This window comes from Thermobia domestica, chromosome 17 (assembly GCF_964235325.1).
Source record: "Thermobia domestica chromosome 17, izTheDome1.hap1.1, whole genome shotgun sequence".
Classification (NCBI taxonomy): domain Eukaryota; kingdom Metazoa; phylum Arthropoda; class Insecta; order Zygentoma; family Lepismatidae; genus Thermobia; species Thermobia domestica.
Genome location: NC_137470.1, coordinates 107,249,977 through 107,266,792, shown reverse-complemented (window position 1 = coordinate 107,266,792; position 16,816 = coordinate 107,249,977). Strand labels below are relative to the sequence as shown.

General features: G+C 36.8%; 1 protein-coding gene across 1 annotated transcript; it reads right to left on the bottom strand.

The window, feature by feature from the left end:
* Positions 1-252: 252 nt before the first annotated feature.
* LOC145674120 (uncharacterized) lies at positions 253-690 on the bottom strand. The gene has a single exon (XM_081743946.1). The coding sequence runs from the start codon at positions 688-690 to the stop codon at positions 253-255; it is 438 nt and encodes a 145-aa protein (XP_081600072.1).
* Positions 691-16,816: the final 16,126 nt, after the last annotated feature.

Genomic DNA, 16,816 nt, shown 5'->3' with positions numbered 1-16,816 from the left:
ACAACATTCTCTGGTCCGAGGCACTCTCTTCTTCATCTTCCATGTCGCAACTATGTTTAACGAAACGACTCAAACTGCCGGCTCTTATGTTGTCCGTACCTTTAACATGGGCGATGGTAAAGTCGTAAGTATTAATCTCAGACATAAAGCGCGCTAACTTCCCTGTCACGTTCTTACTGTGGGGAAGGAACGTAATAGCTTTGCAGTGTGTAAGAAGATTGAAATGTCGACCACAACGAAATATCTGAGAGATCATAGAGCATAAAGTGAAGTCAAGAACTCCAAGTGGTGCACAGACAAATGATCCGCTGAAGGTCCAACTGCTCGACTATCATATGCGATCGGCACTAATTCAGCTTCAGGATCGTCTGAAATAGGTTGCTTTGCTACAACTGCAAGGCCCCTCTTGCATGCATTGGTGTAAATATGTAGATCCCTCTCTGGTTTATATACCATCAAAGTTGGGGATTCCAAAGTTGCTTTCTTCAGAGCTTCAAAAGATTCTTGCTGTTGGGTTCCTCGCTTAAAATCTTGGTCTTTCCAAAACATAATTTGACGACGATAAGAAATTTCCGAGAAATCCTTAACAAAAGGCCTCGTCTGGAGAATTCCTGGTGGTTTCCCCGGTGGCTTCTTCAAACGCTGACAAATCTGGCACCTCCTACATCGATCAGCCACGTACTGCTTCATAAAGGAAAGTAGAATGTCTTCAGCAGCATCTGGTACATCTTACCGTAGACAGAATGCGAGCCTCCAAACGTAGACTCGTGCGCAGACTGGAACAGTCTGTCAGGCAGTGATACTGGGGTTACGGATGGAAGCCGATGATTACGATGTAGAACACCATCCTTCAGTTCATAACATAAGACTTTCCTTTCGATAGCATAATCCTGCGACTTCTTCCCTTCCTAAAAGGCGATGATGTCTGTGAAGCAGGGGTCCTTCCGCTGTTCAACCTTTAACTTCTCATCAAACTGGACAAAAAGCACACGGGGATCCTGAAGATTCCTTTCTTCGTCAACAATGACGCGTGCGCAGTCGACATTACGTACGTTCTTGCCGGAGGTAGGTAAGCGATCGACAATCAGGTTTTAGTTAAAAATGACGACCCAACAAAAAGTATTTAAAACGCCGTAACTTGAACACAATTGCAGATAATTCCAGATTCAGGAGGTGATAACGCTTTTCATCGGGACTAACTGCTCTACTACAGAAGGCTATCGCGACCAAGGGAGCCTCTTCTTCATTTGAATCGGGTTGCAGGCTGACCCCGCTCAGGTCGCGGAGACTCGCATCACAGAAGTCATACACGTCCCTATTCGGATGGAAACGCATTAAAGTTGGGGCAGATGTTACCGCCTCTTTCATTTTATCAAAAGCCTGCTGCTGGGCAAAACCTCATCTAAAAGGCACATTCTTCTTAAGAAGCATCTGAAGAGGTTCCGCTCAACTTGAAAAATCCTTAATATTTGCTCGAAAAAAGAAACATAGCCCTAGAAAACTATTAAGTTGCTTCTGTGTTTTAGGCCTCTTATACTTACAAATAGAATCCGTAATCTGATCAGAGATTGAGATCCCTTGTTGGAAGACGGTATGCCCAAATAATTCCAACGAAAAGTGGCCCAGTTTGGTCTTCTCTGGGGATAGCTTCAAACTTCGATCCATCAACCTCGCAAAAAGCTTGCGGGTGGTTGCCAAAACTTCCTCCAATGTATCGCCACTCCTCACTATATCATTCAAATAGTAATAGACGGAATACTTCTCTACACCCTGCACCGTAAGTTTCATTAAGTCATTTAGTGCCCCTGGACTAGACACTAGGCCCATAGGTAAAACTTTGAAACAGTATTGTTTCCCCCAGGAACAGAGAAAGCAGTAATCAATTGACTTCTTTCAGTGAGCTTAATTTCATAGAACCCAGAAGTGAGGTCACAACTATTGATAAATTTGCGACCACTAGAACGCCCTAGAATGTCCTGCATCGCCGGAAACGGAAAGGTCGGGGCGATAACGTGGAAGTTCAGAGATCTAAGGTCCACAATAAATCGAAAAGACCCATTCCTCTTACGCACCAATGTAATGGGCAAATTCCATGCAGATTGACAAGGCCGAATGGCGTCTTGTTTTAACAATGACTCTATCTGCTCGTTATCAGCATCTCGGAGATGGTACGGGATTACATACGGCATAACGTTCACGGGTTGGGGGTCTTTTTGTTGAATATCGTGTTCATAGTCTCGAGCCTGGGAACAAATCCTCAGAGGACCAACTAAACACATCCTTAAATTCCGTGATGAGGTTATAAAATCGCTGTTTTTCTGCCTCACAAAGCACAGGATTCACATCAACACGTTTACAATCAAATTTAGGTTTCTCAGCTGTGTGAGGACCATTACTAAGCGTTACGTTTGTGCAGAAATATTCAGTTTGTTGGTCCACTGCTTGCCCTAAAATTTTGTTTTTCCACAATAAGTATCCTCTATTGGTGGGGTTAGAAATCCAAATAAGAGAATTAACTTTATCAACTCTGCACTCCTGCGCAAATAAGTTAGCCACCCCTGAAACAAAAGTCGTGGGTCGCAGCCAATTAAATCATAAAACTTTCGAAAAGGTACACAAACTTTAGCGCGGGGGGAGGGCAACCAAGTAGATGCCACAACCTTAAAAACAGAAGTAACAAGAGTAGCTAAATCGGAGGAAATCATGTTAACACTCTCAGAGTACGGCAAAGTGGCGGGCGGGATTCTCCCAAATCTAGTAATTTCTAACCTACAACTTTTTTATCTATATCTGCCTCATGTGAAAGTAGAAAATCTTGGCCCGAAAGACGGGGATGAGGTAACTAGGAATTCCTCCAAAATGAGGACCGAATACTTCCGACCCAAGACGGAATCGAACTAAAGCTATTTTGTTAACAGGTAACGTCTTCCTTGTAACCCCTCTCAAAACGCTATTCGTAGGCACAATTTTAGCTTTACATGGAAGCATCTGGGCAGAGATACATGAAATTTGGGAACGGCTATCTAAGAGGATGGGGCCTTCTCTACCATTTAATTGTATCAAAACTTGGGGAAGAGCCTTACCATTCTTCAGAGGGACTTTAAAACGCTTAAAAGTCGATGGCCCTTTTTCATCAACCCTTCCAATCAGTTTAAAGTACTCAAACATTGTGCATCAAGGTGATTCTCTTTACCACACTTATAACATATAACAGTACGACTGTTGGATTGATTACTATTATTATTACTACCATTATCCTGATTCCCACGTGAAGGTCGCTGCTGAGCATTGTTTTGACGCTGTTGAAAATTACGTCTACCTCGGTTACTATTATTATTGCCATTACGGCGATAATTATTACGTGAGCTATTACTTTTGTTTGCAGACTGTCCTTGCAATGAAAGCTGTGTCAATTGTTTTTGAATAGCGGACAGGTGTTCTTTAAAGTCATTAGTTACTGCCTTCGGAGCTGTGGCATCATCGGGCAAACTCCGCGTGGAAACCAAAGCTTGCTGATTCTGCACAAATGCATCAGGCTGGAGCCCAACATTATCTGTAGGATTAAGCTGGGGAGCCGAATATGAAAGGAAAGGATTCTGCTTCATAAACTTTTCTATCGATTTCCTTTCTAATAAAACATGAGCCTTTTCTGCATCAAGCAAATCCTGCACTAATTGTACTAGAGAATCATATTTCTTCTTTTTAGCTACTTTCATATACTCAGGAATTAACCCGTCAATGTTCAACTGCACTTGTTTTTAAACGGGAGCATCCTTGTCATTTCTGAGAATCAGGTTACGCTTCGCGTATACATAGGAAAGAACAGACTCGTTGGATGCCTGTTCCCTACTCCTCATCTCGTGTTCGGTAAGCTGAGGCAACAGCACATTGTTGAACGCGTCCTTGAATTTATTTTTAAACTGATCATAGGTCATGTCCGGGAAATCCGGTTGTTTAGAAACAGTATCGAACCAGTAGGAAGCTGGCCCTTTTAATAGAGACCCTAATATCCACTTTTTCTTGGCATCAGGCCAGTTATTTGACCACACAAGCGGGCACCAAACCCGGTAGAAATTCTGACATATAAGCAAGAAAAACCTAAATGCAGCACCAAATCATAAACACGGAAAACGCGCAGCTCAGCAAGTTATATCTTCCTTGTAAACAACCAAACCAGGAAATTTGGATCAATAATACAGCATTTCTTAAGAATGCAAACCTACAGTGAAGTTAGGACAGACAGGATAATGATGAAGGAATCCAGAAGTAAAGTGTTAACTAGCTTTGCGGAAGCTTGGGTAGAAAGGACATTTACTTTGTGCCATCATTTATTATTAACAGAAAAAAGAGAGAAGTTACATCGTGATCTTCGAGCCTTGAGACTACAACAATTATTGAAAGAGAATAAATAAATAAATAATATCTTCATTGTGTACGTCATGGGGAATCGAATCCGGAACCTCTGTGATGGGTTACGGAACACTATCGTCCCATAAAGGAACACACACTTAAAAAAACTTTTTAAATTCTTCGTGCGTGGACGTTGAAAATTTTGAATCGTTGCTAACATTCGATCCTGCGCTTGCACTCCAAATTTCGATAAACGGTACCTTAACACTATCAAATAATAATATGCGATCTTTGTCTTCTCAGGAGACAATTTTAGTCCACGTTTTCTAAGTTTTTCGGAAAGGACCTCGCACCAATACGTCTATGACATAATAATATACAAATCATCTACATACTATATAATATTTGTGCTTGGAACGCTTGCTAACGTCAATTTGAGCAGTCTATTGAGCGCTTCTGCCGAAGAAATATGTCCCATGGGTAGGACACAATATTGATAACTTGACATCTCCGGCATTGAAAAACCTGTACACTCTTTCGACTCTTCTGTGATCGGAATTTGAAAAAAATGTTTGATGAAGGTATAAAGTAGATGCCTTGCCATACGATTAATTATGTCGTCCACCGAGGGTTTGGAAATATACGATGGTTATGACTGTAAACTTAAACCACGTAAATCACTTATAAATCGATATTGATTATTACGTTTCTAATAAGCAAAACGGGGTGATTCCAAGCCGAGATTTTCCCCTAAGAATCTCTTGACAAAGCATCATGAACTGCTGCTTGAGTACTCCACGGAGGTGATAAGGCACTGATTAGAGCGTCTTATTGACGGGTATTGTATTGGATAGAAGAACTTCATGGAGGTTGCCTAGTGCGAGTCCTATGTCCTCCTCAGACCAACTAAAAACATCAGGCAATTCTTATATGATACTGTAAAATCTTTCTTTGTCTTTTGGAGATAGCTCGGGATTGTGTCGAAACGACTAGGATCACAAAGTCGCCTGGACAGCTTCACCTTCTCCGGGGACGGTAGGCTTTCTTCTACTCATGAAAAACTCTTCTCCTCAGGCATCTCTGGGATCTCCTCAAAATCTTCAGCATCCACAAGATGTGTACCTTGTCGCAGTTTAATCTCCTTAATGTTGGCATTCGTCACACATACCACGAGGCATCCACCATTTAGTATCGTTCATGGAATAAATAAGTCCCGCATTTCTTCTATTCGGCTAGACTGCGACAATAATAACTTCTTAACCGAAGTGTCCCAATAACTGTGTAACTTCACCGAAGTATGCCAGCGAGGTGGTAAAATCGTGTTTTCTAATACTCTAAAAATAGCTCGCGATCCCTCGAGATGTTAAGACTTTTGAAAAATTAACTTTTAAATTCTTCGGACGCAAAGTTTTCGAAGGAGGGCGTCCGAATCGAAAGAGGAGTAAATTTTCCTTCTTGTAGTCTATAAAAGCCAAGTGCTTTTCATAAATTCGGCGCTAATTAAAGGCCCATAATCAAAATTTGGAATGACTCTGAATTCATGAGTAAACAATTTCTTACCAAACCGGAATATTAGTAGAGCTATTTCGGAAACTTGTATAAACCTCTCTGTTACTCCCCGAAGTCTGGTATTAATACGAAAACGTTTAGCAATTTTCGGGACCAAATTTTCCCCCACACAAGTAATGTGGCTGCCGCTGTGAATCATCAATTCGACGTCTTTTTCGTTCATATGAGTTGAAACATCAGGCAATTCGTTAGACGACACTATTGGACTATGATGCAACATTGAGTAGATTCGACCCTAATCATCTACTTCAGTTTGCGTGTTTAAGGATGGCATACGACAATATATTGCAATATGATTATGTAATTTGTATTTGTAACAAATGATCTGACCTCTACCCAAAATCGAACCCTAACCATGCGAAAAGTTAGTATTAGTAGAGTATGTGAAATCACCGTTCGAATTTTTGTTAGTATTGACATTATTATTCTGCCTTGTGTTGTTTTGATTACCGTTTTCTGTGGTTTTCCTTGGTAATTCTAACCGACATTTCTCGGCTGATTAAATAGCTTTTTCCTATATTGAGAATCATCGCTTCTTTCACAATTTATTGAAGGAGGTAAGTCTGAAATCTGCAGCGTCTACCTCGACAGTTGTTGCTGTATCTCAGTCAACAGGTCGACTACAGGTTGGTTCTGTAGACTCTGCTGGTTTTGCAAGTATGTTGACTGTGCAGGATACGGTTGAAATGTAGTCGGACTTTTGACCCTTACTTCTGTATTATTAGCATCTATGTTAGCCGGAGGAAATAAATATTACTGAAAAACAGAAGAATAATTTCTCAATAATTTCTTTAATTCTTTAAGCTTCAATAACAGTTTAGTCCTTTCCTCGATAATTAGGTCGCTCAAAACGTTACTGACAGTGTTACACTCTTTTCGTACTACAACTTTAAAGTATTCGGGTTAAAGTCCCTCCACAATCAACACTAATTGTTTCTTTTAATGGGCAGTTGGGTCTCCACGTAAAATTAAATCCTGCTTCGCATAAAATACTTTAAAACGGATTCTTTTTCATTTTGTTCACAGGCCCGCATCTGAGCTTCAGATAATTGTGGCACCAAATCCTACTTGAAAACGTTTATAAAAGCTTGCTTGAACTGGTAGTAAATTATTTTTGCCAGCTCGGGCTTTCTTTTTATCCCAGCAAACCAGTTTTGAGCGAAGTAACGGAGTAGGCTCAACAGTGCTAATTTTCCTCTCATACCACCCCATGAATTTATGCTAGCAATGGTCTCATATCGTCTAATGAAGGTGTATACATCTTCGCCCAAGCGGACGCAAAAAGGATCCGGATAGCAATCGTGCCGTGCACAGGCACAGGCGGGTCGTTTCCTTCTATAGCCATACTGCTAAAACTAGAACTACCATCATTTAGTTCTAAAGAATCGGGAGAAATATCCGAAAACGATTCCGAAAATTCGAGCTTCTTTTTAATTTGCTCTAAATAATTACGTGTGAAGTTAGTCGAATTAGAAGACGAACAGGCCACGGGATCGAAATAGACAGTATCACTTAAATTGAAAAATATCCTCTAAACGGATCAAAAATTCGTCGGCTAATCAACGCAACATATTATTCAACTAATGGAACCATTGGGCACAAGTCAAGGCCTTAAATATGCCATGCCTACACTAAAAGCTAAATATAATATATATAACATACACAAGAAGTATTACGGCTCCATCACTCTCCGAAAAGAAGAAAGGTAATTATAGAATAGCATAGAAAAAAGGGAAAAAAATTAGTTTCGTAGAGGGTTGTTGGCGGGGAAGTGAGGGTGATTCTAAAAGGCTTAAAGAAGAATGAAGAAATAGTTTGGAAATTTGAAAGATAACCACCATCGATCAGCATCTTACGGAAATGTGAAAAAAAGGATCAGCATCTTCATCATCTTACGCTTTTGAACTTGGGTGGAATGCTTCCGTCGTCGTTTTGATGAAAGAAAAGATACGATAACCGTTGATTTGGGAACAATAGCTCAGTGGTATAATTCAGAGCTATCTGAGAAGACGACGAGCGTTTTAGTTTGTTGGGCATGCGAATTGAAATAAATAAGAGCATAATTAAGAAAAAGAAAGTCGCTGGTTTGTTTTGTGTAGAAAGTAAAGAAAGGACGTTAGGGCGTTCAGGACTTTGGATGTGCGTTCCGTATCTCAGTTCCTCGACGTGAATTGGTCGTCTCTTTGTCTTAGCCTCTGTGTCAAATAGTTGTGGAAGTGGGAATTGATATCTCCGGCTGATGTTCACACTCTTTTTTCGTATACTACTCCGCTCCTAGTGTACTTCTCCCATCTTCTGGATCCTGGGACGTTTTATACCATCCAAAGAAGGAAGTTGATCGTCGAAAATACGGAATACTTCCAAAGTACGCACGTGTAAGAATTGAGGAAAATGCAAGGTAAAGGAATTCTCTACTTATTTAATTGTCATCAGTTACAGAACAATTCGGTTACATCAGGTTACATAAGTTACATAAAATTACAAAGAATGAAGGATGAGTAATGGTCTGCTTAAGAGAATTTTGAAATGTTTGCTGACTATTTTATTATTCCAAGTTATGACTATTTTGGATCATCCACAAAGAATAAAGAGAAAAAAATAATAAAATAAAGAAATAAAATCATTATTCAATCATGTTCAAATCAGTTGTAAAACAGTTTCATGTTAAGCAGCAACCAAATGTAAACTATTTCGTAAATATATTGGCATTACGAGTTATATTATGGTTACCACAGTCATTGTGTGAAAATTGTTCTTGACGCTTCCTGTCTATATCTGTGGATAGTGTTCTAATTAGAAGGGTGATGAGAGGGAAATCCCATTGGGTAATATTGTATGTTTGCTATAACCTGGAGCGTCATTACAAACTTCTCTTGGGGAAGATGGGCGGGCCAAGAGCACCACCGACACAAGATTTTCACATTATTTACTAGTATACAGTATTAGTAAACAATCGATTAAAGTATATGTATTTCTCAAGCTCTTGGGTGTTAGGCAATTGTCCCTACTGCCCCCTTAAATGGAGCCCCTAGCCATAACTGTCATCGTTTCCCATGCTATTGTTGTCTAAAGCACAATCCACCCTCCTTTGCAAATGTCTTGTTAATTCGTGCAATGTCCACAGATATAGACGCTAAGCATCAAGAACATTTTTGCACAAAGAGAGTGGTAACCATAACAATACTCTTGATATCAATATTTTATAGGATAATTTACAATTTGTTGCTAGTTAACATGTGAGATTGAATGATCTTACAACTGATTCAAACCTTTCTATTACTTTATGCATTCTAAACATATGGCGAAATAATATTTTACTTGTAGTTACAAATGGTTGGCTCCTTTATTGGTTAAATAAAGAACGAAAATAAAAGCTTACCCGAGCTGGAATTGAACCTGGGGCCGTTTTCGCGTGAGTCACTAATCCCCCTCACTCTGCCATACCGTCATTTGGTAACTGCACGCGTCGTATCATATGCAGCTAGTCAAAAACTTTGAGAGGCCTTTGAGACGCTTTGAGACTCAACCAAAGTTTTGGTGCCTGTTCGTTCGTCTTTTCCAGAAAAACTTCTCATAAAACACATTTCCTTTTAATGAAACTAGTAAGTGTCTCCTTTTAGCTTTGTGAAGTAACTATTGCTTTGACTTTCAGTCTGAAAAGTATAAGAGATAAAATTAACCAAATGGTGGAACTTTCCACTCATGTATACAAAACAATTTTGCAATATCAACTACATGAAACTTGTCCCATAGTGGATCCAAAATCCCTACACTGAAGAGCCCCCTGAGATTTGATCATTGTCCACTCGGGAGGAAAATGTCATTTGAAACCAAGAGTTTAATACGAAGCCAATAATTTCTTTAAAATAGACGAAAAACTCGGAAGTTATAAACATTTTATCATTTTTGCCTTTTCCAATAAGGGGGCCGTATTAGCCTCCACTGAAGAACCCAAACTTAGCCGTTATCCACTTCCACTGAAATTGTCATTTGGAACCAACAGATTAATATGAAGCCAAACATTCATGAAAATAGACTAAAACTTTGAAAGTTTTAAGCATTTTAATATTTTTGCCTCTTCCCATACGAGCGTCATAGCCAACAACACCGAAGAGCCCTCTGAGATTTGATCATTGACCAATCGGACTGAAATTCTCATTCGGAACGAAACTTTAATAGCAAGCCAAAATTAAACATTTACATCAATTTGAACTGACTGGGTTTCGGTTCACCCCACTATTATGTTTAGTTTAGTTAATGGTAATTTGTGACAGCTTCACATCATCAAAAGAATTTTTCCCTTCACCGCCCCCAAGAGTAAGTGCTGGATCGGCCACTGGAATCAATAGACACTTTTCCTATTATTTTTGTCACCTTTGTTTTATGTAGGGGCTCCCTCAAACAAATAAAGAAGCGGTAATATTACAATCAAGGGGCGCAATATATTAGGTATTTGTTTAGTTACCTACCCTTAATCGCACAGGATGTAATGTGCCTGAAGTAAGGCTTCGTCGTGGGCCACCGGCTGTTAATGACCAGGTCAAATATCTATAGAGTAAAGAATGCCTTACAATAATAATGATACAATAAGGAAAATAAAGGGGGTTCCTTCTAGTGCAAATCCTAAGTATATTTTCTATAATATGGCTCATCTATAGCAGTTCTGCGTATTTAAGCTTAGCAAAATAAAAAATATATATGATTTAAATAATAAAAAAGATGCTCTCAGGACAGTGAAATAAAAGCTTATATATGTGAATTGAAAAATTTTATAACCAGAATGCAATCAAGGAACATATACTTTCATTGGAATCGAACAAGAATAGAATTTCGAAATATGTAAATTGATATCCTGATATATATATATATATATATATATATATATAATACTGCAAATAAACTGTTTTTAGTGTAAGTATAATTAAGGAGTGTAAGAGAGTAGCAACATTTACCCTTCTGCAATTCAATAACGCTAATTTTCTTTAAAAAATCATGTTCAAAATTATTCTAATAACATGCTGTTAAATAATTAAAATGGACCTACTGTATATTTACTCCTAACTAATGGACACCTTAAATCAGAGACTATAACAAATTACTTTAACAACTCGCTTATTTACAAGACTGATATATAATTATATGATCTCTCGATTTAATTAATTTGGTGTCACACCGCTGCAAATTTCATCCACAAAATATCGCCAAACAGAAATAACACTTTTCGGAACTTAGGTACCCATACTTTAGAAAATGTCTAAATATAGATTTCTTTCTCATGAGTAAACTGTAAAAAATTACTAATTCTGAAACGGGAAATATATATAATTACATTATATGCAGTTGACTATAACAGAACTGATAGTGGCCACTTGCATACAAGCAATCGAATAGCTAAGCCATCCTCTTCAAGCACCGCTGAAGGTGCGTAAGGCACAACTTTCGGCCAGAGGCCATAATAAAAAAATTACATGTTTGCATACTCCTAAGGCAATACATTTCAAGATTATATATATATATATATATATATATATATATATATATATATATATATATATATATAAGTGGGGATAAAATTTCCACACGTAACGAGGGTCATCTTCGGTAGAATGAAAAATGCTACGTGATATTCCAATCATGAAGGGGGAGAGGATGCTGTAAATATATTGCTTAAATTATTACTTAAGAAAGCATTTTGAATAAGATGTCTAAGGATACTACATTATGTAAGGATGGCATATTGAGAATTCTTCTTCTTCTTCTTCTTGTTATTACTATTATTATATGAATTTTTTGGAGCACCGTAATTGTGTGAGACGAACCATGGTATGTAGAGGTTTAAGATGATTGGTTATAGGGGAGGAAAAACCAGAAATTTTCTCTGCCTGACTGTCTAAAGTAAACATTGTGTGCTGAAGGCAAAAAGCATCAACATTCTACAATAGGTTGCTTTCACGTAGGAAATCAGCTACTTCAGTTCTCCTCCTTTGGGCTACATACCTCATGTGGTAAAATCAAAACAAATTCAATTCAAGACAAAAAAAACATTGTAAAACCTTTCCGTATTTAAAATCTAGGTGAAATTAAACATTTAATAGGAAAATCTGTTATCAAAATATCCAAACAAGTACATAGAAGACTATTTAATTATAAACATTTTGAAACTTTATTAAATTCTCGAAATTAGAATTAACATTTACTGGAAACGTTCGTTATAAACCAGCGGGCATATATTGAGCAGTGACCACAGGGGAAATAATTACCAAATTGTTTACAAACAAAATTAGGGACACTAATGCAAGTGCGACAACGACATTTCTTTCTTGTTTTGGTTCCGCCATGAGTTTCAGACATATGTTAGAATTTGATTTTCCCGCATAAAAATAAATAAAATAACCATAATAATAACCACAAAATAACTATTTGCACTTCTATGGGATTCGAACCAACTACCTCTGACATACAGACTCTTCGCTTTAACTAACTGAGCTTTTGTTTCCTTATATGAACTGAACATGTTCTACGGTAAAGACGATTTTTCATTACGATCGTACTACCAAATCGTCCTTTTCCATAGTTAATTTCCACTATTTGCTCCATCTATACGTTAATACTTGCCATAGATTCATATATTTGGAGTATGCAGATAATGCACGTAATAAGAAATATTAGAAATGTTTCGTTAAAAATTTCGTTTGTAGATTTAATAATTTCTCTCAATGACATAGGTGTCACTGCTTCGTGTTGAACTGCATAATTCCCACGCGTTCTTGAAAATTTCTCACTTTAGCAGAATTGGTAATTCTCGTAATTTTGGTCAATTTAAGGTTTTTGCTTCTAATTTATTTATTTTAAGCTAATATCTAACACAAATATAAAGAACGGGTTTCCTATTAACTTTTCATGCTGGGGAAACCCTCCGAAATTTCGAACATATAAGGAAAACGGAGATATTTTCAAAAGGCTTCAAAAAACATCAAAATAAAGAGACGCGTCATTTATTTTGATCATAGTGGTACATCCCATAGAAAATTGATCTCTGCAGCTCTCGAACACGTATTTTTTGTCGCCCTCCTGATGCACATGGTGAGTCATTAATAGCTAATAGTTTTCCTGCCATCATTGTTGACACTACACGTTCAAATAAGCTTTAGTAGCAATTGCACTTTCGACCTCGCATTCAAGGGGTTCCTTATAAGAGTTTGTTTTATTTAACATTGAATTGTAGTAATTTATTAGCAGTGTTTATATATATTTTTTGTCAGTTTATTTATTTCCCCATTAGTTTTCTTTTATATTCTTATGTTCGTAGTTTCTCTATAACCTCAATTATAGTTGAGATTAGTTACATTGATAATCAGGAATTTTATTTCATGATTATTTATTATTTTTTAAATATTATTTAAAAATTATAAATAACAAGAAACGAGAACATTGATTTTTTCTTTGAATTATAATAATCCCCACGGTAATTTTGATAACCGTTGTTCTTCTAAATTATGTATAGTTGTGGCTTTTGGTATTCAAGCACCACCTCCTTTGCTGGAGTTATTCTGATACGCCGTATTTGACAGTGCGCTTTTGTCATAAGTTGTTGTTGTTAAGTTGGCGTTTTATAGTTAGTTGATGATAATTTAAGCATTCTTTTGAGTACCCCTTGTCTTTCATAGTTTGTTTATTTTATTGCTGGGTTCTGATTTTTGATAATGATAACTTTAATCTGTCCATATTATGTTGTTAGAAGCAATATGGGTATCGCTAAGATATCACGCTTTGATTTTGTGTTTTATTTATTTGATTCCTTTAAGCACCCTCCACGGTTTCTTTGTTAGTTTCGTTATTATACACGATTGTTACAATTTTGAGTTTTGGCAAAGAGGTTCCGCCTGTTGTTATTGTTGCTAGCTTTATTGTTAATGTAGTATAAGAGTTTGAACACAGTGATAATAGAAAAGGTTCGAACACTGTCTACAAGTTAAATAATAGTTTTGGACTTGAGTAGAGTCAGGGCTTTGTAGTTCGTTGCGATTTTAAGAAGCTGAGTTTTGGCATACACTTGGTGGGGTATATCTTTTGTATGTTTTGTACTTGAAGCAATATTAGCGAATACGTAAGGGTATGTATTTTGCTTTTTGTCATAATGCTAGAGAGTTCTGTTTTAGTTGTTATTCGAGTTAATTTAAGATATTTACGCTCTGGTTTGATTTTGTTGATAAACAATTTAAGTGTTTCAGGTTTTTTTGTTTTTTAATTTCGATGTTACTTCTGTTTCAGGTTTCCCCTTTTATGCATGTGTTTTTTCAATAATTTTGCACTCTACATTTTCATTTTATCATAAGCTGAATATGTATTTATATAACGTACTCCACCTCAGCTTTTTTACTTGTTTATTTATTTGTTTACTCGATTACGACTTTTATTCCAATTTTGACTTTACTTATTTTCCGCTCAGATACCTTACATATTAGCTCTGATTGTCTTCTTTAATTTTAGACTAGCCATAAGTATTTAACTTACCAAGAAATTTATTATATTTGCGTTTACGTGAAGTTTTACCAATGGTTGATATATATAATTTTATTATATATATTAAATTTTCTACCTGCTTTCAACTTTTAGAGATCAAGGATTATATTTACAATGTTATCTGCAACCTATTTCTTTTGACTCTTGCTATTTGGTTAGAACTTAAAGCCTTTATTTTTTAAAGCTGTCTTATTTGAGTCTACTCTTCATGTGTTTGTGCTCTCTCTCTCTCTCTCTCTGTATATATATATATATATATATATATATATATATATATATATATATATATATATAAAAAGAAAAATAAGTATGAAATACTGATATTGTCCCTTACATATCTTTTGTGGGTGTTGAGCTTTTGTTATGAAAGTAATTACTTTTCCACTGATCTTCTCACGAAGCCATTTTCTATCTTCAAGAAATGCGTGGTAGTTATTTTCTGTTTCAAAAAAATAATGATTTTCATAACCCTTTGTGTTGTTCCATCTTTAAGCATGAGTAAGTTTAAAATCCCCTCTTTCCACCATCTATGGATTTTTATTTGGACAACAATTATAAATGACCATATTGAGTTTTTTCAGAATTTTGGATCATCGTTTATTATTCTAAAATTTTGAACTTAGGTAAAAGGTTATTTATTTTAGTTTTATTTTGGTTTTCGCTCTTTATATTTTGTGATATTGTGCTACATGATTTTGAGTTTTTATTTTTCCGATGTTATTTTCTAGTTCTCTTAAACTAATGTTATTTTCCCTAGGTACGATTTGTTTGTAATGTTAAGCACAATTTGGTGCTCGCATCGTGTCAGTGGCTCGTGCTCTGGGCCCCACGTTCAGGTTTGTTAACTGTTCACAGGAATAATGACCCTTTTGTTTAGTTACGTTTGGTGTTTTAGGTCAAGTGTGTTGACCTTGTCACTTTTGTTCTGTGGTACAGTACGCGGCTTAGAAATTGCTACAAAAATACTAAGTCCAAATTAATAACAAACTCTTGCCCCGTTTTCTTACGCAATCCAGAAACATATGTCTCGATTCTACTAGTTACTTCTTGTCTTCAATCCAACTCCCTCCCTCCTTCACCTCTCCTTGTCTAAAGTAGCGTGTGCGACGTAATATACTCTTTCCATTCAGACGAAAAAAAAAAAAAAACAGGAACCAACTTTACAATGTTATAGCTTTAAAACAGTCTTCTTCATTCGTTTGTTCTGAAATATCTTGTAAGATCCTATTTTTTTAAAAGGTCACACAATCTTCCCATAGCTTCATTAATATCTTTAGTTTCATTATTTCCCTTCTTTAAAGACTGCAAGCTAGTAAGATGCTCCCTAAGAAATCTATGGAAATTGCCAATAACGGCAGTAAGTTTTGTGCTTCCTAAGGTTTGTAATGCACGCACAGAGCTCGAAAATACCTACTGACATAAATGAATGTTATTCAATGATTCATTTAAATTCTTTTCGGTAATTGCGTCATTTGGGCGTTCCAAGAGCGTCATTTGGACAGGACAGGAGGGTGTAATTTCCCCTCACCTGGGCTTCATAAATACATATTCTTTGAGCAAATGTATAGTAATACAATAATAAAAAAGTGAAACATTTTTGTCGGCGGAGACTCTCCCCCCGAATAAAATCTAAAATGACACTGATTTTAGCAAATAACTTATAGAGTTACGATAGCACATTGCTAGAGAACTTACATTTGGTTTGAAGAGTCGAAGTTTTGATCTCAATCCATATGAGTACCTGGGCGACATTGAGAGAGACAGGCAGAGAGGGAGATTAAAATATGCACACACAGAGGAATTTAAAACTGGGGAAAATGATCGGACAGCATTCGTATTATGACGAAAATTGTGATTTTGTGAAACAGAAGAAGGTTTCGAACTGCGAGTGTCACATTATACAGTTATCGAATTAACGTGGAGAACACTTTTGAGACCATCAGATGATTACAAATTGAGAGAAAGATCTTGAGAACTGACAAATTAAGAACTTAAAACATCTGCAGCTTCTCAGACGGGTTTCGAACCGCGAACCTTGTAGTTATCGAACCATGACTTTATCCACTCAGCTACGGAGAACTCTGTACTCATGCACATACGTTTCCTTTAGCTACGTTGAAAGCTAACTTAAATGGAATATTCCAAAAGTTGACTTGGTGGATGCGCCGTTCTGATAGGATATAAACCACTTGTAACTTAGTTACAATGTGCATAATTAACTTTTCCTTGTTCAGAACACATTTTAGGGCAGTAAAATTTGTTACTATTGTGTTAATTAGGTTACATTTGATAGAACCATCTGATAAAGTAATGCCAAACCCTGTGCGTCATCGTCTTTTAGGTGAATGGTTAATGTAAGTTACTCTTACGTGTA